Below are 24293 nucleotides of genomic sequence, written 5' to 3' on the forward strand. Positions count from 1 at the left end.
TTGCCGTTTGGTATTGGGTTTCGTGGCCATGATGAATGACTGCTTGTAAAAAATGTCGGACAGCCTGGGTGAATCCTACATTATGGAAGTGACCGTCGTTCTGTTCATTGATTGGTTAAAAATCAGTTTACGTCAGCAGTGTTTCTCATATGGTTCTGATTGGACATAATCAGGAGTATTTTTAACTTGGTGGTAGGGATTTCCCAAAACCGGGAGATTATCCAGTTTTTAACAAATACGATCGGGAGGCGGGAGACGGAGGCTAAAATCGGGAGCCTCCCGCCGCAATCAGGAGGGTTGGCAAGTATGCTAAAGAATAGTCATCGATGTTTGTTTGTTTGTTTGTTTGTTTGTTTGTTTGTAAATCTCTGTTGGAACGTATTTCGGAATTTGGTATATACAGACATTTAAAGGTGAAAAATTTAAATCTGAATTCTGTAAAGAAGGGTGGCACGGTGGTGTAGTGGTTAGCGCTGTCGCCTCACAGCAAGAAGGTCCTGGGTTCGAGCCCCGGGGCCGGCGAGGGCCTTTCTGTGTGGAGTTTGCATGTTCTCCCCGTGTCCGCGTGGGTTTCCTCCGGGTGCTCCGGTTTCCCCCACAGTCCAAAGACATGCAGGTTAGGTTAACTGGTGACTCTAAATTGACCGTAGGTGTGAATGTGAGTGTGAATGGTTGTCTGTGTCTATGTGTCAGCCCTGTGATGACCTGGCGACTTGTCCAGGGTGTACCCCGCCTTTCGCCCATAGTCAGCTGGGATAGGCTCCAGCTTGCCTGCGACCCTGTAGAAGGATAAAGCGGCTAGAGGAGATGAGATGAGATTCTGTAAGGAAACATCAGTTAACATCTGATAACCATCACAGCAAAATCCAGCACGCCTTATTCTTAAGTATTATGCCTATTTCAAACACAAGATTTTGTGTAAAGTCTTCTCAGTTTGTAAAAATTTAAAAATAAAATGACATGGACATGTTAACTCTCTTCAGCATAATTGGTTACATTAGTTAGCTAAAGAACAAAACATGACAGGGTCATGTGATGCCACCCGAGAGTTAATTATTTTCGAATAACAGCATTTATTTTTTCGCGGTCACGTTTCCATCAAATCATGTGCTCTGACTGGCTCGCAAGCGGTCCGGAATCCTACGATACGGACCCTGGTTACAGACCTTTGGTGGCTCGCTCGTTCACAACAACAACAAACATAGTAGCAATTTTTTTTTGTCAACATTTATTTTCGCATTTCTCAGTATAATAGCATTAATTTTACAGCATGGATAGCAATAACAACAGTGTTCACAGCAAAAGCGAGTTTTACTACCCTGATGAAGACAAAATAAAAGAAAACATTTCAGGAGAAAGCTGAAAACCTGTAACTGTTGCTAATGCTGAGCAAATCCAGCAGTTTATTGAGGCGCAAAGGGCAGAAAATGCAACAAAAAAGATGACCTACGACCTCAATGTCTTTGGGAAGTTCTGTTGAAACCTAAATGGAAAATTCCGAGCTGACGTAGCTTGTCAAACAGGTTTTTGATGAGCTTGTAGCAGGTTTGTTCTAAAATATGGTTTCCCTTTCAGGTGCTCTCATTTTCTGTTAGAATTTGGTAAAGAAAATAAATATATTATTTACCAGTTTAAGGTTGGTCCGTATCGTGAAATACCGTGACCGAGGTCTTGAAAATACTGACCTCGGCCCAGAGGCCTCGGCCAGTATTTTCAAGACCTCGGTCACGGTATTTCACGATACAGACCTCCCAGCTGGTAAATAATATATATGTCTTGAAGTGTTACCCTCCAAATATGACCCTGTTTTCCAACAAAAGGCCATAATATTCTTCATTGTGCTGCTCATTGTTATTATTTAACTATTCCACATAAAGTAATTATGTATAGATGTGCAAAAATGTAAAGCCGTGTTGGAGGGCTGATTCTCTGGGGTATTGGGTTTGTCAGCTGCATGTGATAATAGCTGGTCACTCTTGACTTCACTTGACACATTGTTACTGATCTGCTAATTGCCAAATGGTCAAATAATCAGCACGGTATCAGAAGCAGAGCCGGGGATAACTGGCTGAAACTGTAGCCCTGATTCTCAAATCTTTCCTGACCTATTACAGTTCCAGACTCATGTGACATTTCGTTAGGATGGTTGTTTTTTGAACTGCAGTAGGCTTTTCTATCTATCTATCTATCTATCTATCTATCTATCTATCTATCTATCTATCTATCTATCTATCTATCTATCTATCTAATAAGAATAATAATAAGAAGGTTTTCATCACCTTTCTCAAACCTTGAATAACAAACAGTAAGGCAAATCCCATTAATCACAGCAGAATAGGTCATTAAAGAATAATAAGCCCTGAATCCCGAGTTTGTAACCAGAGGCAAATGGATAACTGCAAAAACACACATAATGCAACAAAATGATTTTTGAAACCTGGGATCAAACCTTTAATCTAAAATCCTTGCAGGGTGCCAATAATTCTGGATGTGAACGTATATTTACAACATGTATCCAGCATATTAGATGCACCTATTGTATTATTTATAGTCTAAAATGATCGTTTCCTGTGTGCTATCTGTCTCTAGGTTTCCTCCATGCACTTTCTGTTCATATTCAGAGAACTGAAGTAATACAACGGAGCTGGTATTACAAAATGCTTCACAAACACACAATTACAGGTGCTTTGGTACTCATTGATACCAATGCTGATACTGATACCAAAAACGAGTAACTTACTTAGTATTAATCAAAAACTGTGTATGGCGAGCCAAAAGCTCCTAGTGCTGTTTAAGATCTCATCTCATTATCTCTAGCTGCTTTATCCTGTTCTACAGGGTCGCAGGCAAGCTGGAGCCTATCCCAGCTGACTACGGGCAAAAGGCAGGGTACACCCTGGACAAGTCGCCAGGTCATCACAGGGCTGACACATAGACAACCATTCACACTCAATTTAGAGTCACCAGTTAACCTAACCTGCATGTCTTTGGGGGAAACCAGAGCACCCGGAGGAAACCCACACGGAGAACATGCAAACTCCACACAGAAAGGCCCTTGTCGGCCATGGGGCTCGAACCCAGACCTTCTTGCTGTGAGGCGACAGCACTAACCACTACACCACCGTGCCGCCCCTGTTTAAGTGCTTGTAATGTTTAAACATTATCTTTAACCCTGGCATGTGAGGATTAAAAGGAATGCAGGTGTCTCAGTGCTCGCAGAATTGAACTGCTCTCCTTTGCGACAGTTTCTCTGCATGCTCACATCACTGCTACACACCCACTAATGCGTTTTTAATGATAATGCTAGCTGATGCTGCTTTGTCACCATTTTTGTGCTCTTCATTGACAGACACAATTCAACACCCTAAGATGTTTTAATCAGGTTACTTGCATTGTAGGAAGCTATTGTAGTTCCTCCTCTTGATATTTTCAGTTTACAGTCTTCTTGGATTTGTTCATTGTGAATTGGTCTACAATCGCCTTCGTTCCTCCTCTGCTTGCTGGCCTTCACTGGCTGCCTGTTGCAGCCCACATCAAATTTAAGACGTTGGTGCTAACTTACCAGGCAGTCAAGGGGTTATGTCCAGCATACCTCCAGAGACTGATCCGACCCTGCACTTTGCTACTACTGGTTGTCTGGCCCCTCCTCCTCTCCGCTCCTGCCCAGCCTGCTCAAGACCACTGTCTGTCCTGGCTCCCCATTGGTGGAATGACCTTCCCACTAAGGTCAGAACTGCCGACTCCCTGACTACCTTCAAGCACAGACTGAAGGCTCACCTCTTCAGGCTGCATCTCTCCCTTGCTTCCCAGCCCACTGTGTAATTGCATATCGGGCTTGACCAGCCCAGGCTGTGTACTGTCTAGCCTGGTCATGATGACTCAGTGTGAGCCGTTGGGGTTTTATTTTTCTCCAGTTAGTTGCACTTTGTCAGCTCATTTGTATGGTTGAATTGTTTTGCTTTCCTTGGCTCTTTGCTGATTATTGGTACTTCAACAGAATATTTCTCCAGGTGTTATTCTGTCACTTGTTCAGTTAGCACTAGAACTTTCTTGGCTAGAAGTTCAGCACTTCTTATACCTGACTTTTGCACTTGTTGTATATTGCTCTGGATAAGAGCGTCTGCTAAATGCCTGTAACGTAATGTAATCTAATGTAATGTCACGAATTGTGAAATTCGTCAAGGTTGCTGCTATTTTCAGGTGTCTTTTCATTAGTGTCCTAACGTCACACAGGCGTATGTCACAGAGAGCATTTTTCCAAATATGAATACAAGTTAATGAGCATGGTATCAGACGGATAAACAATTGCGGTATTGATGCATGCTTAATTTTGACCATAAGAACTGAGTTTATCCTTCTCTGTTGGTCTTATGCAACATAGTACTGACAGTACGACATACATAGATGCAAGAAGGAGCAGGAAACTTCTTAAAAGTAAAGCATTTAATTAAGGTTTTTAAAGAGAATATACGGTAAGGGAAACGGGAAAATATCCATCCACCCATCCGTTATCTGTAACCGCTTATCCTGTTCTACAGGGTCGCAGGCAAGCTGGAGCCTATCCCAGCTGACTATGGGTGAGAGGCAGGGTACACCCTGGACAAGTCGCCAGGTTATCGCAGGGCTACAGGAAAATATATATTTTTTTATTTAAAACCAAACTTTCTAAAGAACGAGAGGTCTACAGTGGTGCTTGGAAGTTTGTGAACCCTTTAGAATTTTCTATATTTCTGCATAAATATGACCTAAAACAACATCAGATTTTCACACAAGTCCTAAAAGTAGATAAAGAGAACCCAGTTAAACAAATGAGACAAAAATATTATACTTGGTCATTTATTTATTGAGGAAAATGATCCAATATTATATATCTGTGAGTGGCAAAAGTATGTGAACCTTTGCTTTCAGTATCTGGTGTGACCCCCCTTGTGCAGCAATAACTGCAACTAAACGTTTCTGGTAACTGTTGATCAGTCCTGCACACCGGCTTGGAGGAATTTTAGCCCATTTCTCCGTACAGAACAGCTTCAACTCTGGGATGTTGGTGGGTTTCCTCACATGAACTGCTCGCTTCAGGTCCTTCCACAACATTTCTATTGGATTAAGGTCAGGACTTTGACTTGGCCATTCCAAAACATTAACTTTATTATTTTTTAACCATTCTTTGGTAGAACGACTTGTGTGCTTAGGGTCATTGTCTTGCTGCATGACCCACCTTCTATTGAGATTCAGTTCATGGTCAGATGTCCTGACATTTTCCTTCAGAATTCGCTGGTATAATTCAGAATTCATTGTTCCATCAATGATGGCAAGCTGTCCTGGCCCAGATGCAGCAAAACAGGCCTAAACCATGATACTACCACCACCATGTTTCACAGATGGGATAAGGTTCTTATGCTGCAATGCAGTGTTTTCCTTTCTCCAAACATAACCCTTCTCATCTCATTTCATCTCATTATCTCTAGCTGCTTTATCCTGTTCTACAGGGTCGCAGGAAAGCTGGAGCCTATCCCAGCTGACTATGGGCGAAAGGCGGGGTACACCCTGGACAAGTCGCCAGGTCATCACAGGGCTGACACATAGACACAGATAACCATTCACACTCACATTCACACCTATGGTCAATTTAGAGTCACCAGTTAACCTAACCTGCATGTCTTTGGACTGTGGGGGAAACCAGAGCACCCAGAGGAAACCCACGCGGACACGGGGAGAACATACAAACTCCACACAGAAAGGCCCTCACTGGCCAAGGGGCTCGAATGCGGACCTTCTGGCTGTGAGGTGACAGCGCTAACCACTACACCACCGTGCTGGCTCCATAACCCTTCTCATTTAAACCAAAAAGTTCTATTTTGGTGTAATCCGTCCACAAAACATTTTTCCAATAGCCTTCTGGCTGGTCCACATGATCTTTAGCAAACTGCAGAGGAGCAGCAATGTTCTTTTTGGAGAGCAGTGGCTTTCTCCTTGCAACCCTACCATGCACACCATTGTTGTTCAGTGTTCTCCTGATGGTGGACTCATGAACATTAATATTAGCCAATGTGAGAGAGGCCTTCAGTTGCTTAGAAGTTACCCTGGGGTCCTTTGTGACCTCGCCGACTATTACACACCTTGCTCTTGGAGTGATCTTTGTTAGTCGACCACTCCTGGGGAGGGTAACAATGGTCTTGAATTTCCTCCATTTATACACAACCTGTCTGACTGTGGATTGATGGAGTCCAAACTCTCTAAAGATGGTTTTGTAACCTTTTCCAGCCTGATGAGTATCAACAACGCTTTTTCTGAGGTCCTCAGAAATCTCCTTTGTTCGTGCCATGATACACTTCCACAAACATGTGTTGTGAAGATCAGACTTTGATAGATCCCTGTTCTTTAAATAAAACAGGGTGCCCACTCACACCTGATTGTCATCCCATTGATTGAAAACACCTGACTCTGATTTCACCTTCAAATTAATTGCTAATCCTAGAGGTTCACATACTTTTGCCACTCACAGATATGTAATATTGGATCATTTCCCTCAATAAATAAATGACCAAGTATAATATATTTGTTTAACTGGGTTCTCTTCATCAACTTTTAGGACTTGTGTGAAAATCTGATGATGTTTCGGGTCATATTTATGCAGAAATATAGAAAATTCTAAAGGGTTCACAAACTTTCAAGCACAACTGTACCAGATGCATGCAGGAGTTCTAGTAAGGTTTTCAAAGTTATATAGATCGACCCAGAATCAGGTTATATAAAAGGTTTTATTTGTTTTTTGGGGTTTTTTTTCTCAACCATACATTCAAAGCATTAACAGTGTACCAGGCCAAACAACCTGAAATGAGTACAGCAACTCTGTGACAGATTCAGTACATGAGCTGTTTATTGAGCCTGAGCTCAAAGTGCATAAAATACCGACACCCTGCAGAAAGCAGCAAGGAACTGATGGGAAATTCAGTTTCAGTGGCCTTAGGCACGCGCTCTCTCTCTCTCTCTCTCTCTCACCCACACACTGCACAGAAAGGTCACTCTCTGGTCCATTTCTCTTAGCTAACATACAGCTTTCAGAGTCGTTCTGTACAGTTACACACACAGACTCACACTATGGACACATATTGGATCGCAGAGACAGTTACATAAATCATGGCTATATAAAGCTCTATGCTATAATCAACAGACGTTCTATACCAACCTACGTACCGTATTTCCAACAGCAATACTCATTAATTCTATGTCAAAACATTAAATATCATAAATGTTAATCTATATACAGTATATTCTTAAGCAACAGGAAATCTAAAAATTTATCACTCAGACGTAATACGGAAACATTAGCATGCACCTAAAAATGCAACATTTTGGATCACTGCACCCTTGAAAACATTTTCTGGAATAAATGTATATTAGATAAAGGTTATAGTGTGCATTTTAATATTCACATTACTGCATTTGCATCTGGTTCTACTTTCACTGCACATTATTTTATAATGTCCTATTTTGCTGAAATGGATGGTTGTTATGCATTTGTTATAAAAGTGGAAAAAGGTTCCAAACTGACCTATAATACAGCTAAAATAATTTTAAGTCGACACTTGGCAAGATGAAGAAGTTTCCTGGTAAGGGTAGTGTTCATAGGAGCAACATGAACACTTATGACAAGTGGTATAAACCGACATACTTATCTAAAAAGACTTCTTCCGACATGCATTAGACATAACACTCAAGTGGCGTACATTTTTGTTGACGTTAACTTTTTCACTTTCCAGTCTGACTTACTGTACGTTAGGTTAGAACATTATGACAGCTGACACTGTAGCTTAGTACATTTCTAGGTCACTTGTCTCAAATGTTATGTCACCTTGACATCAAAATCAGTCTTCATTTCAGCTGATGCTTATTAGGAAAAAAATTATTTTAGCTGTGTCCAAAATCACTCACTCGTTCACTACTCCCTACTCACTATATAGGGAATTCTATATAGAGGACTATATAGTGAGCTCATTTGGTAAAATGAAAAAAACACTTTCGGACACTACTCCGCCGCGCCGTTATTTACAGTACGTCGTTACTGTCACACAATTAAAACATGCCAGATCAGTCGGCTGGTGGGTTTTCAAAATAATAAAGACACGCGTGTATTTTTGTGATAAATACATATTATACTGAGCGTATTTCCCACATTAATCAGTACAAAGTACCTGCATCTTTCAGTTCTTTTAAATCAAGGCTGAATCCTTTCTTCTTTGCCGCTGCCTTTTATTAAATCAAATTTGAGGCTTTTGATTAATTCCTTGCTCTGCACTGTAACTTTTATTCTTGCATTTTATCTTATTCTATTTTAGCTTATTTTCTATTCTCTTACTGTTTTTAATTGTACTTGAATGTCCGTTTATAATGTCTTTCTTCCTCCATCCATTCACCCCCAACACACTATAATATTATTGCCATTTTCACGCCACAACTTATAAATTTGTCTCGTGCCTGTTGTCATAAGGAAAAACAAACTACTGCTATACTCAATCTAAAATACTTACCGGTCCTTTGGAAACAGCTTTTACAGCTTTTCTTTCAGCACGACCGCAATGCATGATGGTATATATTGCTTGGTTAGTGACCATTGGTTGTACACTACTTTTCATGATGCATTGTGGGATACTACGAGTCCACTATAGGGTGTAGTAATAACCCTAACCCATAACTACATCATCGCTTGTTTACCGCAATGCATTATGGGCGATACCCGGGGTCAGCTCCGCCGTATTGTTTACTTTCACCTTTGTTAAACACTGCATTGTTGTGTCTGATCGGTTTTAACCATGCCACCTAAAGTGAATTGCTGTGTGCCTTAGAAGAACAGCTAATCTGAGCTTTTATCAGCTGTCAGTCGAGAAGAAGAGAAGAAAGAAAGAAAGAAAGAAAGAAAGAAAGAAAGAAAGAAAGAAAGAAAGAAAGAAAGAAAGAAAGAAAGAAAGAAAGAAAGAAAGAAGTTTAATCCACAACGAAAACCTTCGAACTGAATCGAAATCGACAAGTGTTTGTAGCTTACATTTCTCTGGTGGAGAAAAATACAGACTTAAACTGTGACCCAGCAATATTTCCATAGTCTGCGGAATGGCCTTCGGTTATAGAAGATTATAACGATCGACACTGTTCATCGTCTGAAACTAGCGATATTCCAAAGCCTGTAAAACAAATAAGCATTCTTCGGCCTTTGCCTCTCAACATACCAAAGCACTCGGCAGCCGAACGAGCCTGTCGGACCGATAAAACTCCCAAACCACGAAGGGTTCTCTTTCGGGTATGTATAATGTTCGGTGTACCTCACAAGCAGCATTTAGTGAAGAAAATACATTTATACTGAACATGACATGGCAGATCAGCGGGGTTCCAAAGTTTGTTTGTTTTTTGTAATATTTCCTGATATCAAGTTTTATTTAACTAATCACTCATTTATAAATGCTTTGATGTTGTTCATCTGAGCCCGGGATCACGAAGCAATCTTAGACTTAAGTCAACAGTTGATTTTTTTCATAATAGTTTCCCTTACTGCATCTGTAACTTTCATTGTGCTGGATCAAGATTAAGTACAAGGCTAAGATTTCATTAGAACAAAGCTTCTTAGAAAATGGTAAGGAATAACCGAAGATTAAAAAAAAAAACAAATTTAGACTTAAATCTAAGATTGCTTCATGATCCAATATACATCCTCAGAAATAAGACATTCTGAGATTTGATGTTGTTGTACAGTGTGGTAGATTCGGTCTCGACTCTTACCTTCTCACCAAGCTTGATTTGGACTCTGATTTTCCTGCTGTAAACCCTCGACATGTTATCCACCTCTTTAAATCACCAATTTCATTGTCTTCGACGACAGAGCACGGCAAAATAGCTCCTCTCACATCACATCGCTCTCACATAAAATTAATCTGACATCCGTCATATCATTCAACTACCGACCCCGGCTATCCCCCACAATGCATTGCAGTAAACAAATGATGATGTAGTTACAGTATGCTTGGGGGCTATTTTCACTATACATTCAGACAGCACTACAAAATGGCGAACTCACTATCCAGTGGGGCAAAAAAGTATTTAGTCAGTCACCAATTGTGCAAGTTCTCCCACTTAAAAAGATGAGAGAGGCCTGTAATTTTCACCATAAGCCTAGGTCACAACCGGACGTACGATTTTTTTGGCCGTGCGATTTTTGGCGTTTCCCAAATCTCTGCGGTTTTTTTTGCTCGTGGAGAAAGACGCACGTTGGCCGTAAGTTTGTCTTGCAACCTGAAAAAACGTAAGCGCCCGTAGAGTTTGTTTGACATGACAAAGAACCTCTGCGGCCGGTCTGCGGCCAGTCTACGGCTCGAAAATCAGCACGTCACACACGCGCCCTCCGTGCGTTTCACGCGTGCCCTCCATGCATTTCTTGCGTTTTTTGCACGTAGACCGGCCGTAGGAGCACGTACGGCCGGTTGTGACCGAGGCATTAGGTATACCTCAACTATGAGAGACAAAATGAGAAAAAAAATCCAGAAAATCACATTGTCTGATTTTTAAAGAATTTATTTGCAAATTATGGTGGAAATTAAGTATTTGGCCAATAACAAAAGTTCATCTCAATACTTTGTTATATACCCTTTGTTGGCAATGACAGAGGTCAAACATTTTCTGTAAGTCTTCACAAGGTTTTCACACACTGTTGCTGGTATTTTGGCCCATTCCCCCATGCAGATCTCCTCTAGAGCAGTGATGTTTTGGGGCTATCGCTGGGCAACACGGACTTTCAACTCCCTCCACAGTTGATTTCTTCACACCAAGCTGCTTACCTATTGCAGATTCAGTCTTCCCAGCCTGGTGCAGGTCTACAATTTTGTTTCTGGTGTCCTTTGACAGCTCTTTGGCCTTGGCCATAGTGGAGTTTGGAGTGTGACTGTTTGAGGTTGTGGACAGGTGTCTTTTATATTGATAACGAGTTCAAACAGGTGCCATTAATACAGGTAATGAGTGGAGGACAGAGGAGCCTCTTAAAGAAGAAGTTACAGGTCTGTGAGAGCCAGAAATCTTGCTTGTCTGTAGGTGACTAAATACTTATTTTACAGAGGAATTTACCAATTAATTCATTAAAAATCCTACAATGTGATTTCCTGGATTCTTTCCCCCCATTCTGTCTGTCATAGTTGAAGTGTACCTATGATGAAAATTACAGGCCTCTCTCATCTTTTTAAGTGGGAGAACTTGCACAATTGGTGGCTGACAAACACTACGTTCACACTGCAGGCTGAAGTGACTCAAATCCGATTTTTTCGCCCATATGTGACCTGTATCCGATCTTTTATTGACAATATGAACGACACAGATCCGATTTTTAAAAATCCGACCCAGGCCGTTTGGATATGTGGTCCTAATTCCGATTCCTATCCGATCTTTTCATATGCGACTTCAGTCTGAACCGCCAGGTCGCATTCATCCGACTTACACGTCATCAACAAGCCACAAACGTCACTATTCTGCGCTGAAGTAGGCGGCAGGTCTCTCAAAAAAAGTTACAACAACATGGCTTTGATGTTCCTTTGAACGGAGGTTGCAGTCACTACCCCGCAGAACGCCTGAGCCAAAACCCTTGCCCTCTTCCTTCTCAACCTCCTCCTTTACATCAGGCTATTGTGCATGTTCTGGCTCCGTCACAACAACAACTGCATCATCGCCAGGTACTCCATGCTGGCTACTGTCATACACAGGAAACTTTAGGTTACTTCCGTAAACACTGGCCGTGCTCACTGCGTGTGACGTCGTCGTATCCTGCAATGCGCATGCGGAACACTTTTAGGTCGCTTTTCGTTCATACTGAGGATCACATACAAGTCGCATATATTTGTTAATGTGAACGACCTCACAAAAAAATCGGATTTCACAAAAAAATCGGAACTGAGCATTAAGCCTTGCAGTGTGAACGTAGTGTAAATACTTTTTTGCCCCACTGTATATAGTCCACTATATAGTGAGTAGTGAGTGATTTTGGACACAGGGTTTGTTTTATGTCAGTTGTCATAAAGGGCTTCAGTAAATGTCATGCAGCTCTGTGCATACTATCTTTAAGTAAAGTGATACCAATTTCTGTTCAATCAAAATTTCTATCGAAAGTGGGCACAACATAGAATTCAATAAAGTATTGCAATATAAGTATGGAAAAACAGTACTGCGCAAAAGTCTTAGGCACCCAGTTTTTTTCATACAAACTTTGTTATAGATTTCTATTTCATGACTTCTACATTATCCAGTCAGTACAAAAACATTTTCGAGTCCAAATGTTCATTTTCCAGCACAAAATTAAATGTTACAGAAAAAAAAATGTTTGTATCTGAGCAGCATATTACACAAGAGACGACTTTTCAGCTTAAAAAAGAAAACATAATGAAGGCTGTTGGGTTTTGGTGCAAAATGAAGAAGTGAGTGTGAGAGTCAAAGTGTCCAGAAGAACTGTGGCTGCTTCTGTAAGATGCTCAGTAAAACCTACAGCTCATTTCCTTATCAAACTGCACTCATTGTACCGGAGACTACTATTTTTTTTTTCTTTTAAGCAAAGGGTTGTCTCACACCAAATACTGACTTTGTTTCATTTATTATGGCTTACTTCTGTTTATAGTATTTTTTTTTATATTGAAACATTTCATTTCATTATTTTTAAGCCAGTTTTGGCCTACAGCGTTTCTTTACATGTGCCTAAGACTTTTGCACACTACTATATGTTATAGAGAAATAATCAACTACAGGTGGCGTGATAAAGCACATTTATATTTACATTTAATGCTCACTCCCTCATCAATCATCAACCTGTTTTTTCTTTCTTCTCTACACTGAAAAAGGGAATATGTGACCAGTCAGATTTAAGACAGCAAATTACGTACAGTTGATGTAAAAATGTTTAGCATCTCGTCAAAACGTGATTTCATTGTCTGCATGAAATTTAATTTAAACTTGTTTCTAGTTTGAATTATGTAGCATGAATGTGATCAAATAGCGTGATGTTAACACGATCCAATTACATTTTAACATCTTACAAAGATGTTTTCAAGATGTTGATAGGAAGAAATATCTATAGTAATAAATTAACCTGATTAACTCATGTATGGAGCAAAAGTATGGCAGGTCATAGTGCTTTGAGAAGCCAGCGACTCCGGTTTGATCCCGAGCTCGGGTGAGAGCGCAGGGTTCGATTTTCAACCATTCAACAGCTTTCTTAAAGTGTCAAACTTATAGCTGGCCACAAGTAGCCTCTTAATTGGGGACACTAGCTATAAATAAATAAATATGAATAAAATTGGAAATATATATACTTCTATCTATAATCTTAAACATAAACGATAAATCTTAAATCTTAAATGTATGCTATAAAACTTAGAAAGAAAGTCCTAACTGTTATTGTCGACCAAAAAATAAATAAAAGATCCTTGATTAGAATGGGATATAAAGAAATAGATATGAAGGAATTATTATTATTATTATTATTATTATTGGGATAGGCTCCATCTTGCCTGCGACCCTGTAGAACAGGATAAAGCGGCCAGAGATAATGAGATGAGATTATTATTATTATTATTGTTGTTGTTGTGTAAATAGCAATTTGAAGTATATTTAAAACTATTTTGTAAATAGTAATTTGGAGTATATTTTGATCTATAGAGTGTCATTACTCAATTTTATTCAGGGCTGAGAAAATGAGTGATCAAATCATGTTCGATGTACAAAAAAACAAATTGTGCTAACGTAACTCAATTCATTCACATGGAACCAATGTACACGTTTGAGTTAAGTAAATTCAGTGAGCTCTTTTTTCAGTGGGACAAAAAAACATTCCGCTTGTTCCAGAGAAACCAGGAAATGGAATGCCGTTCAAGTTAAACCTTTATTTCTTTTTTAAAGATTTTGGGGGGGCTTTTTTCACCTTTATTGGATAGGACAGTGTAGAGACAGGAAATGAGCAGGAGAGAGAGACGAGGAGGGATCGGGAAATGACCTCGGCTTGGAATCGAACCCGGGTCCCCGGCACGGCGCCCCATCCACCCGAGCCACGATGCCCCCTTTAAGCCTTTATTTCTGACTGTTACAAAGCAATGATAGATGTTTCCAAAAATTAAACACATTTTAAACCTGTTCATGTGTAACGTCAACCAGACAAGCCCCTGAGAACGACCAGTTACTATAGCAACGGTAATGTACGAATGAGTGCATTAATATAAACATGTGATTTGTCTTGCAGCTGGAACCACTGTCACAGCTGCTGTTATAGAAAATCGACACTCCATCGATGCTATGGTAGAGTTAAGCAAACTGTTTTAAGCGTTATTACTCAGTTTCAGAGTGACGTATCAGGCTGTTCTTCTAAAAACATTTCAAATCCAGCTACAAATTAAATAAAATAATTAGCAAATATATTATTACAACTGTGCCCATCTAATTTATTTTATTCCTCCATGGATTGTGATTACACCATTAAGTCCTCCGTATAATTTTAGGTCCATCTCCTTTCATAGTCAGAGCCCCTGCTCTCATAGACTCTCTGCTGGATCTGATAACCTGCTGACATTATAACCTACTCGAGCCCACAGTCAGACGTTCTGAAAAATTCAATGCCTCATTTAACAGCCACGTCTTCCTTTCCTTCGGCAAAATAAGAGTATGTGGAAGGGTAAAATAAATAAGAGAATAATAGAGAGACCTCATCAATGTTTCATGGCTTTTCCGTCAAGTAGGTTCCTAGGACACAGGGAGTAATGACACTCTATAGATCAAGCTGGTGTCAGGCCGTTAGGACCAGCGGCTCTCGCACAGCCTAAAGCTATTACATGCATGCACGCACACACACACACACACACACAAACTAGCACACACACATAAACACAAAAGAAATTGTGTTAAAAAAATCTATTCTGCTGATCTTAATTTGGCTTTCAGTAATAAGCTCCCTCCATGAAATTAAAAATGTATTACCCAGCTGTTAGAGAAGTAATTGGAAAAATGTTAAAGCTGTTGGAAATTCCAATGCAAACTACATTCATATTTGGGAAGGGTGGCACAATGCCAGCTTACATTTTGATATTCATGCATTGTGCACATGCTTTTATGCAAAGTGAGTTGTAGAGGGAGGTCTAATCCAATCCAAGTGTACATTCGAGCACTTGAGGGTTTTACTCAAGAGGCTGTCTAGAACTCACAACCATCCACCTCCTGGCATAGAATCTTAACCTGCATAATCATACTGCACTACCACTGGCTGTGGTGTCATCTCATCTCATCATCTCTAGCCACTTTATCCTGTTCTACAGGGCCGCAGGCAAGCTGGAGCCTATCCCAGCTGACTACGGGTGAAAGACAGGGTACACCCTGGACAAGTCGCCAGGTCATCACAGGGCTGACACATAGACACAGACAACCATTCATACTCACATTCACACCTACGGTCAATTTAGAGTCACCAGTTAACCTAACCTGCATGTCTTTGGACTGTGGGGGAAACCGGAGTACCCAGAGGAAACCCACGTGGACACGGGGAGAACATGCAAACTCCGCACAGGAAGGCCCTCGCCGGCCACAGGGCTCGAGCCCAGACCTTCTTGCTGTGAGGCGACAGCGCTAACCACTACACCACCGTGCCGCCCCCTGGCTGTGGTGTATAATAAGAAATGCATATCTCATCTCATCTCATTATCTCAAGCCGCTTTATCCTTCTACAGGGTCGCAGGCAAGCTGGAGCCTATCCCAGCTGACTACGGGCGAAAGGCGGGGTACACCCTAGACAAGTCGCCAGGTCATCACAGGGCTGACACATAGACACAGACAACCATTCACACTCACATTCACACCTACGGTCAATTTAGAGTCACCAGTTAACCTAACCTGCATGTCTTTGGACTGTGGGGGAAACCGGAGCACCCGGAGGAAACCCACGCGGACACGGGGAGAACATGCAAACTCCACACAGAAAGGCCCTCGCTGGCCCCGGGGCTCGAACCCAGGACCTTCTTGCTGTGAGGCGACAGCGCTAACCACTACACCACCGTGCCGCCAAGAAATGTATATATAACTACAAACTATTTCAACAAATAGATCACAGATATTCATACATGGGCGTCGCCACCATTGAATGTGAAGGGGACGTGTCCCCTTCACATTTCATAATTCTTCGTTTGGACCCCCCCCCACACACACACACACACACATTTAACATAAAATATTAGTTCACCCAGCGCCGTTTCTATTGCTTCGTGAAAGAATTCATTCCACTTGATTGATAAGAGAATACACATACTGTACCACTGAAAATCCACTCTGGGTTTTCCAGGCGTTACCTACAACAACTCACCGCACGCAGTTTTCTGGAAAGTAAGATGGGAAATCAGTGTATGGGGAAGGAATAGTAGAAAGGAAAGCAAAGGAGAGAGATGGATGTTATTCCAGGTGGATTGTGAAGGAAAGGGGGATAAAAGTGATGAAGTGGTAGAAATTGTAGTGGCACCAATGTAAGAAGGAGTTATATCTATAAATCTATTTGTTATAGTAATCTGTAAATGTTACTGTAGTACCACCATTGCATGTAGGTTGACAAAACTGCACTTGTTCATTGTGTGAAGTTATATTTTGTGTCATTGCTTGACACTGTGTAATTTTGTGTTATGAAGACTGCATGATGCCATGTCATTTTTGTTATGAGTATCACGAAATCAGAAAAAAGTAAAATGCACCCACTAAAGTCACTGTTGGTGGTTAACAAAATTGCACCTATTCATTGCGTGAAGCTGTTTTTTATGTGCCACCGTTGCTTGACACAGTGTGATTTTGTGTTATGAAGTTTGCATGATGCCATGTCATGCCTGTTCATTGTGTGAAATTATGAATATTCTTATTTTTAAACATACAGTTGAGTGTCACTATTGCTTGGCCCAGTGGCATGTTGTGTAACATCTAAAACTAAATAAAAAAGGAAACACAAAATAAAAAGTAAAATGCACCCATAAAGTCATTGTTGGTGATAAATTGTGTCACATTCATCTCATTATCTTGGGCGTAGCAGTGGGTTTAAAAACAGGCTGATGAATATATGGACTAGTTGAATGAGGACTTATTGTTGAGTCTCTAAAATAGTCATTGAATTAAGTGACTTTTGTAGGTAAAATTAGGTGTTTAACAACCTGTTAAAAATACACCAGAATGCAGGAAATGGCATCTAATTCATTAAAAATTTTCTGGGGGAGGACCCCCAGATCCCCGCCAGTGTGTCATCCCCCCCCCATTAAAAATGCTTCTGACGCCCCTGTATTCATATATAAGACTAGTGCAAATTATAATCTCACACACACACACAGTACCAGGCAAAAGTTTGGACACACCTTCTGATTCAATATTTTTTCTTTACTTTTTTTAATTAAAAGACACTTCATGCCTTAAAGTAATGATGGATGTTGTTTCTCTTTACTTAGTTGAGCAGTTCTTGGCATAATACAAATTACTACAGTTGTGGAATAAATGGTGGCTACTTTGAAGAATCTAAAATATGAAACATATTTTGTTTTTTAACACTTTTTTGTTTATCACATAATTCCATTTATTACACAGACACGAGTATTTTACTGGGAAATACACTGTTCATATTTTTCATACGAACTACATCCGGGACTTTGAATAACAGATTTTCCAATGTCCTTACTCGTGAGGAAATCGATGAATTGTTTTGATTAACTTGTGTAGTTTTTGTTTGTGAATGTGTCTATATAATAAAAAGAAGATACTGTATGAAGTTTATCTTCTCATGTTGAAAAATTCATATTTATCATATGAAATACATCCCGGACCTGAGTGACATATTTTCCAATATCTTCACTCGTGAGGATACCAATGACGTCGCTCCCAGTGTTTTCCCGCTGACTTGAAGCGTGTTGTCAAAATGGCGAACCGGTTCAAAATTAAAATTCTTTTGATTAACTTGCATATTTTTTGTGGATGTGTCTTTATAATATAAAGAACATTATACAGTGGCATGACGATATCAAATTTATCTTCTCATCTTGAAAAATATTTCACTCGTGTGCTTCGCTCACTCGTGAATATGTTCACCACTCAAAGATAAATTTCATATCTTCGCACCACTGTGTAATATCCTCTGTATAGGTTCCATATGTTATTTCATAGTTTTGATGTCTTCAGTATTGTTCTACAATGTCGAAAATAGTCAAATTACAGAAAAACCTGTGAATGAGTAGGAGTGTCTAAACTTTTGACTGAGACTGTGTATATACACCAGTCAGCCATAACATTAAAACCACTGACAGGTGAAGTGAATAATATTGATCATCTAATTACAATGGCAGAAGAAGAAGATCTCATTACAGTGGTACCTGTCAAGGGGTGGGATATATTCGACAACAAGAGAACAGTCAGTTCTTGAAGTTGATGTGTTGGAAGCAGGAAAAATGGGCAAGCGTAAGGATCTGAGTGACTTTGATAAGGCCAAATTGTGTTGGCTAGCTGACTGGGTCTGAGCATCTCCAAAATGGCACATCTTGTGGGGTGTTCCTGGTATGCAGTGGTTAGTACCTACCAAAAGTGGTCCAAGGAAGGACAACTGGTGAACCAGTGACAGGGTCATGGGTGTCGAAGGCTCAGTGATTCGCATGGGGCACGAAGGCTATACCATATGGTCCAATCCCACAGAAGACCTGCTGTGGCACAAACTGCTGAAAAAGTTAATGCTGACACCTTTCTGTTTTAGCCAGCATTAACTTTTTCAGCAGTTTGTGCTACAGTAGCTCTTCTGTTGGATTGGACCATATTGGACCGTATTCAGCTTGCTCTTATCACTGCTGCCTAGGAGGTCATGTTTTTCAGTGCAGTTTGTTTGTCTGTCTGTAATCAGGATTGTGCAAAATCCAATTGGTAGAAGGGTGCAACATGGGCCAAGAAAGACCCCACTAAATTTTGGAGCGGATCCAATTCACAGGGTGGATCCACAAATTTAGTTTCACTTTTGCTAACATTGCAAGCCTTGTTTGGGCTCAACACTGTCATACATCTTAAAATCCAGTAGATGTCAGTAAAGTTGAATAGTGACAAAACATAGCCAATGTAGGAATATGATGGCTCCATATCACAATCCACATTCGTGGCTACCAGTAATCCTCCGGGATACACTAGCTGCTCAAATGTAATACAGAAAGCGGTCGTCATGGAGCACTTGGGGACCGTGGCTTCAAAATATGTCTTAATGTGAAACAAACAGGCTGTGGAATCATTGCCAGTAAGTACAACACATCCAGACATATAAAGTGGTTGTGGTTGTAGATTTGCATATCATAGAAGAGTTGACTGTTGTCCTTGGCGAAGGTCTGGACTCTCTGAGTGCCCTTCTAGTTTGCTTCGGTGTTAGCTGCTGCTATGTGCTACTGGCAATGAACTCCTCATGTTCAGATGTTTGTATAAGCTTAGGTCACACGGTATGATGTGGAATTGGATGTTGGTATCAGAACAATTTTTATGAGTACAAGTAAATGAGCAGAGTATCATACCAATACCAGATACTGGGTACTGGCATCAGTGCATCCCAGCACAAACTAAACCCATTCTTCATCAAAGTCCCTTTTAATAACTGATAATAGAGAGCTGTCAAATTGAGAAATTACTCACATGCCACTTCCAGTGAAGCGTTGTGGCTGACCGCCTCTCCCATGTAGTTCCTGGCCACACACACGTAGCTGCCGTCGTCAGGTTTGCTGCGGCGGCCGTGCACAATGCGCAGGAAGAAGAGTGAACCGCTGGGTAGGAGCATACGGTGCGAGCGTGGGTTGTCCTTGTCTGTCTCTACACGCTCACCGTCTTTATACCACTCGACAGTGGGTGCTGGACGGCCCTCGGCCTTACAGTTCAGCGTAGCCGGCTCACCCTTCGATACGATCAGGTCTGATGGGTGCTCCACAATCCGAGGGGGATAGTCCTCCTGACGGATACGAGATCCTGGGAATAACAAAACAAGAAATGTTAGGATTATTTCGAAGATGAAATGCATATTTGTCCCCATAATCTCTTCAACAACATGCGATCTTGATTGAGTAGCTAGTTTTCTCCACTCCTCCTGCATCTTCCCAGTATTAGCAACAATCTGGATGCAGGTAGTTGAATTTATTTCTGGACTATTACCAATGCTTTACACTCTGTGAAAGATCATATTTGACTTTCCCTTTATTTGTTCCTCCCCGTCCCCTGAGGGGTGCCATATCAATGTTGTCACATTATGTGTTGTCAGTGTAAAATCCAATAAAATGGCGTTCAAGCAAAAAAAAAAAAAAAATGGAACAACACTAAAATTCATATTGGAATGATCTTGAAAATTCACTTATAAAAAGCATATTTATATGACATAGATTCTACTTGTTTAGATCATGTTGGCATGAAAGTAGCAAGGTAAAATAAAACGATTTAAAATGATGTCTTTCTAAATATGAAACAAAAAGGTGATTTTAGTCCCAGACGTCAGGATCCTCAGGCATGTTGAGAGCATATCTGTCTTTGCAAATATTCTTTATATACTAATAATTGAGGTAAATGTACAATATATTGGATATTTGGCAATTATCAGAAATTAGACAAAATATATTACATTAAGTGGCCGGTACGGTGGTGTAGTGGTTAGCGCTGTCGCCTCACAGCAAGAAGGTCCGGGTTCGAGCCCCATGGCCGGCGAGGGCCTTTCTGTGTGGAGTTTGCATGTTCTCCCCGTGTCTGCGTGGGTTTCCTCCGGGTGCTCCGGTTTCCCCCACAGTCCAAAGACATGCAGGTTAGGCTAACTGGTGACTCTAAATTGACCGTAGGTGTGAATGTGAGTGTGAATGGTTGTCTGTGTCTATGTGTCAGCCCTGTGATGACCTGGCGACTTGTCCAGGGTGTACCCCGCCTTTCGCCCGTAGTCAGCTGGGATAGGCTCCAGCTTGCCTGCAACCCTGTAGAACAGGATAAAGCGGCTACAGATAATGAGATGGGAGATATTACATTAAGTTAATGACATTTAGCAGACACTCTTCTCCAGAGTGATGTACAACATACCCAGAGCAGCCTGGGGAGGAATTGGGGGTTAGGTCTCTTGCTCAAGGGCACTTCAGCCATTCCTGCTGGTCCAGGGAATTGAACCAGCAACCTTTTGGTCCCAAAACTGCATCACTAACCATTAGGCCATGGCTTCCCCCACATATACTCCCCCAATATAATATACAGTGAGGCAAAAAAGTATTTAGTCAGTCACCAATTGTGCAAGTTCTCCCACTTAAAAAGATGAGAGAGTCCTGTAATTTTCATCATAGGTATACCTCAACTATGAGAGACAAAATGAGAAAAAAAATCCAGAAAATCACATTGTCTGATTTTTAAATAATTTATTTGCAAATTATGGTGGAAAATAAGTATTTGGTCAATAACAAAAGTTCATCTCAATACTTTGTTATATACCCTTTGTTGGCAATGACAGAGGTAAAACGTTTTCTCTAATGGTGATGATACACGGGGCAACTTTTTGGGCAATGTTGCCAAGCAATGTTGCTGGCAACGGGCAACTAGGTGAGACACAGGGCAACTTTTCAGGGCAACTAACAATGGGCAACAACAGTTAGCAACGGCAGTTTACAGTTAGCTAAAAAAATCGATGTCTTAATTTTTGCTGTGACCATTTAATCAAGCTGTCTGTTGTTTTTTAGAGCTTTGGTGAGGTAAATTCCTCCATATAGAATATTAAAATAACAACTTACCGGCGTAAAAACAGATGAGGAGTCTCTCCATCTCTTCACTCCACTGACGCTGAGCGGCCGCCATATTTGTTTGAAATTTCTGATCCGAACCTCACCGGAGGTCACATGACTCGATACTCGCGTTCTGATTGGCTTATCTCAAAAAGTTGCCAGAGATTATCAAAACCATTCAGAAAGAAACAATGTTGCCCAATCTCAATAGAAAAGAGTCAAAACGCAATTGCCCAGCAACATTGCTCGGCAACATTGCCCAAAAAGTTGCCCCGTGTATCATCACCATAAGTCTTCACAAGGTTTTCACACACTGTTGCTGGTATTTTGGCCCATTCCTCCATGCAGATCTCCTCTAGAGCAGTGATGTTTTGGGGCTGTCACTGGGCAACATGGACTTTCAACTCCCTCCAAAGATTTTCTATGGGGTTGAGATCTGGAGACTGGCTAGGCCACTCCAGGACCTTGAAATGCTTCTTACAAAGCCACTCCTTTGTTGCCCAGGCAGTGTGTTTGGGATCATTGTCATGCTGAAAGACCCAGCCACGTTTCATCTTCAATGCCCTTGCTGATGGAAGGAGGTTTTCACTCAAAATCTCACGATACATGGCCCCATTCATTCTTTCCTTTACACGGATCAGTCATCCTGGTCCCTTTGCAGAAAAACAGCCCCAAAGCATGATGTTTCCACCCCCATGCTTCACAGTAGGTATGGTGTTCTTTGGATGCAACTCAGCATTCTTTCTCCTCCAAACACAACAAGTTGAGTTTTTACCAAAAAGTTCCATTTTGGTTTCATCTGACCATATGACATTCTCCCAATCCTCTTCTGAATCATCCAAATGCTCTCTAACAAACTTCAGACGGGCCTGGACATGTACTGGCTTAAGCAGGGGGACACGTCTGGCACTGCAGGATTTGAGTCCCTGGCGGCGTAGTGTGTTACTGATGGTAGCCTTTGTTACTTTGGTCCCAGCTCTCTGCAGGTCATTCACTAGGTCCCCCCATGTGGTTCTGGGATTTTTGCTCACCGTTCTTGTGATCATTTTGACCCCACGGGGTGAGATCTTGCGTGGAGCCCCAGATCGAGGGAGATTATCAGTGGTCTTGTATGTCTTCCATTTCCTAATAATTGCTCCCACAGTTGACTTCTTCACACCAAGCTGCTTACCTATTGCAGATTCAGTCTTCCCAGCTTGGTGCAGGTCTATAATTTTGTTTCTGGTGTCCTTTGACAGCTCTTTGGTCTTGGCCATAGTGGAGTTTGGAGTGTGACCGGTTCAGGTTGTGGACAGGTGTCTTTTATACTGATAACGAGTTCAAACAGGTGCCATTAATACAGGTAACGAGCGGAGGACAGAGGAGCCTCTTAAAGAAGAAGTTACAGGTCTGTGAGAGCCAGAAATCTTGCTTGTTTCTAGGTGACCAAATACTTATTTTACTGAGGAATTTACCAATTAATTCATTAAAAATCCTACAATGTGATTTTCTGGATTCTTTCCCCCCATTCTGTCTCTCATAGTTGAAGTGTACCTATGATGAAAATTACAGGCCTCTCTCATCTTTTTAAGTGGGAGAACTTGCACAATTGGTGGCTGACTAAATACTTTTTTGCCCCACTGTATGTAGTATACAAGAAAGTTGCTCTAAAATTTAAAAAAAGGATCAATACATCCATTGAAGAAAATATGAAAGTTAATTCCAATAAGATTAAAGGACTTCATCCTGAACCACATTAAATGTGTTTATATTGAAATATTTATGATATGTTTAGCAATCCAAGTGGTAATTTGTTGCTTGGTGCTGTATGCTTGTTCTTCCCATGAGAACCTCCCTTCATGGCCGTGGCATGCTAAAATCACAAGGAGATACTGCTCGCGTACTTACTTAACTTAGAGTTTAGTAGGAGGTAAATTCTGAACAATCTAAATTAAAGCAGTTAAATTAAATCCACGAGATGACAAGCATGATGCTGGCCACAAGTATGATGGTATCAGCATGAAAGCTGTAGCTTTTGGAAATGATCTGCAGAGGTGCAAAGTAATAAAGTACAAATACTTCGTTATTGTACTTAAGTAGAGTTTTCAGATATCTGTATTTTACTTGAGTATTTATTCTCTGACAACTTTTTCCTTTCACTCCCTACATATATTAACACAAATATTTGTACTTTCTCCTGCTTACATTTTCAAATCACGCTTGTTACTTTAGTTTGAATGCATTTGAAAGGAATTCTTTTTCTCTTTATTATTATTTTACATCACTGCACGCATTCCCAACAGCAAGACCGATTTCAACCTAAATGGATGGGACAATAACACAGAGAAAAGACAACACCGATTAAACCAAACCAATCTGGCAACACAACTGACTTTCAATCAAAACATAAGCTGCGCTCAAATTCAGCAAACTGAGACGGATGGGTTTTCTCTGAACTTCTCAAAGTTTTTGTGTAAACATGCCAAATTGTTTGATTTAAATACCGAACGCTTTAGCTGGATGTGGTAGGCCAACACGGAGAGAATG

At 40.8% G+C, this 24293-nt stretch overlaps 1 protein-coding gene across 1 annotated transcript in view; it reads right to left on the minus strand.

Annotated features, from left to right (window-relative positions):
* The window catches only part of LOC132873228 (roundabout homolog 2-like), a gene marked incomplete at its 5' end in the record, with an annotated part of 299632 nt that extends 278607 nt beyond the window's left edge, over positions 1–21025 (minus strand). The window contains 2 exons of the mRNA XM_060908587.1: positions 19669–19995; positions 20971–21025. Of these exons, the coding sequence (XP_060764570.1) occupies positions 19669–19995; positions 20971–21025 (382 nt within the window). The remainder of the gene's footprint in view (positions 1–19668; positions 19996–20970) is intronic.
* Between the last annotated feature and the right edge of the window lie 3268 nt (positions 21026–24293).

The sequence above is a fragment of the Neoarius graeffei genome, chromosome 25, assembly GCF_027579695.1.
Source record: "Neoarius graeffei isolate fNeoGra1 chromosome 25, fNeoGra1.pri, whole genome shotgun sequence".
Lineage (NCBI taxonomy): Eukaryota > Metazoa > Chordata > Actinopteri > Siluriformes > Ariidae > Neoarius > Neoarius graeffei.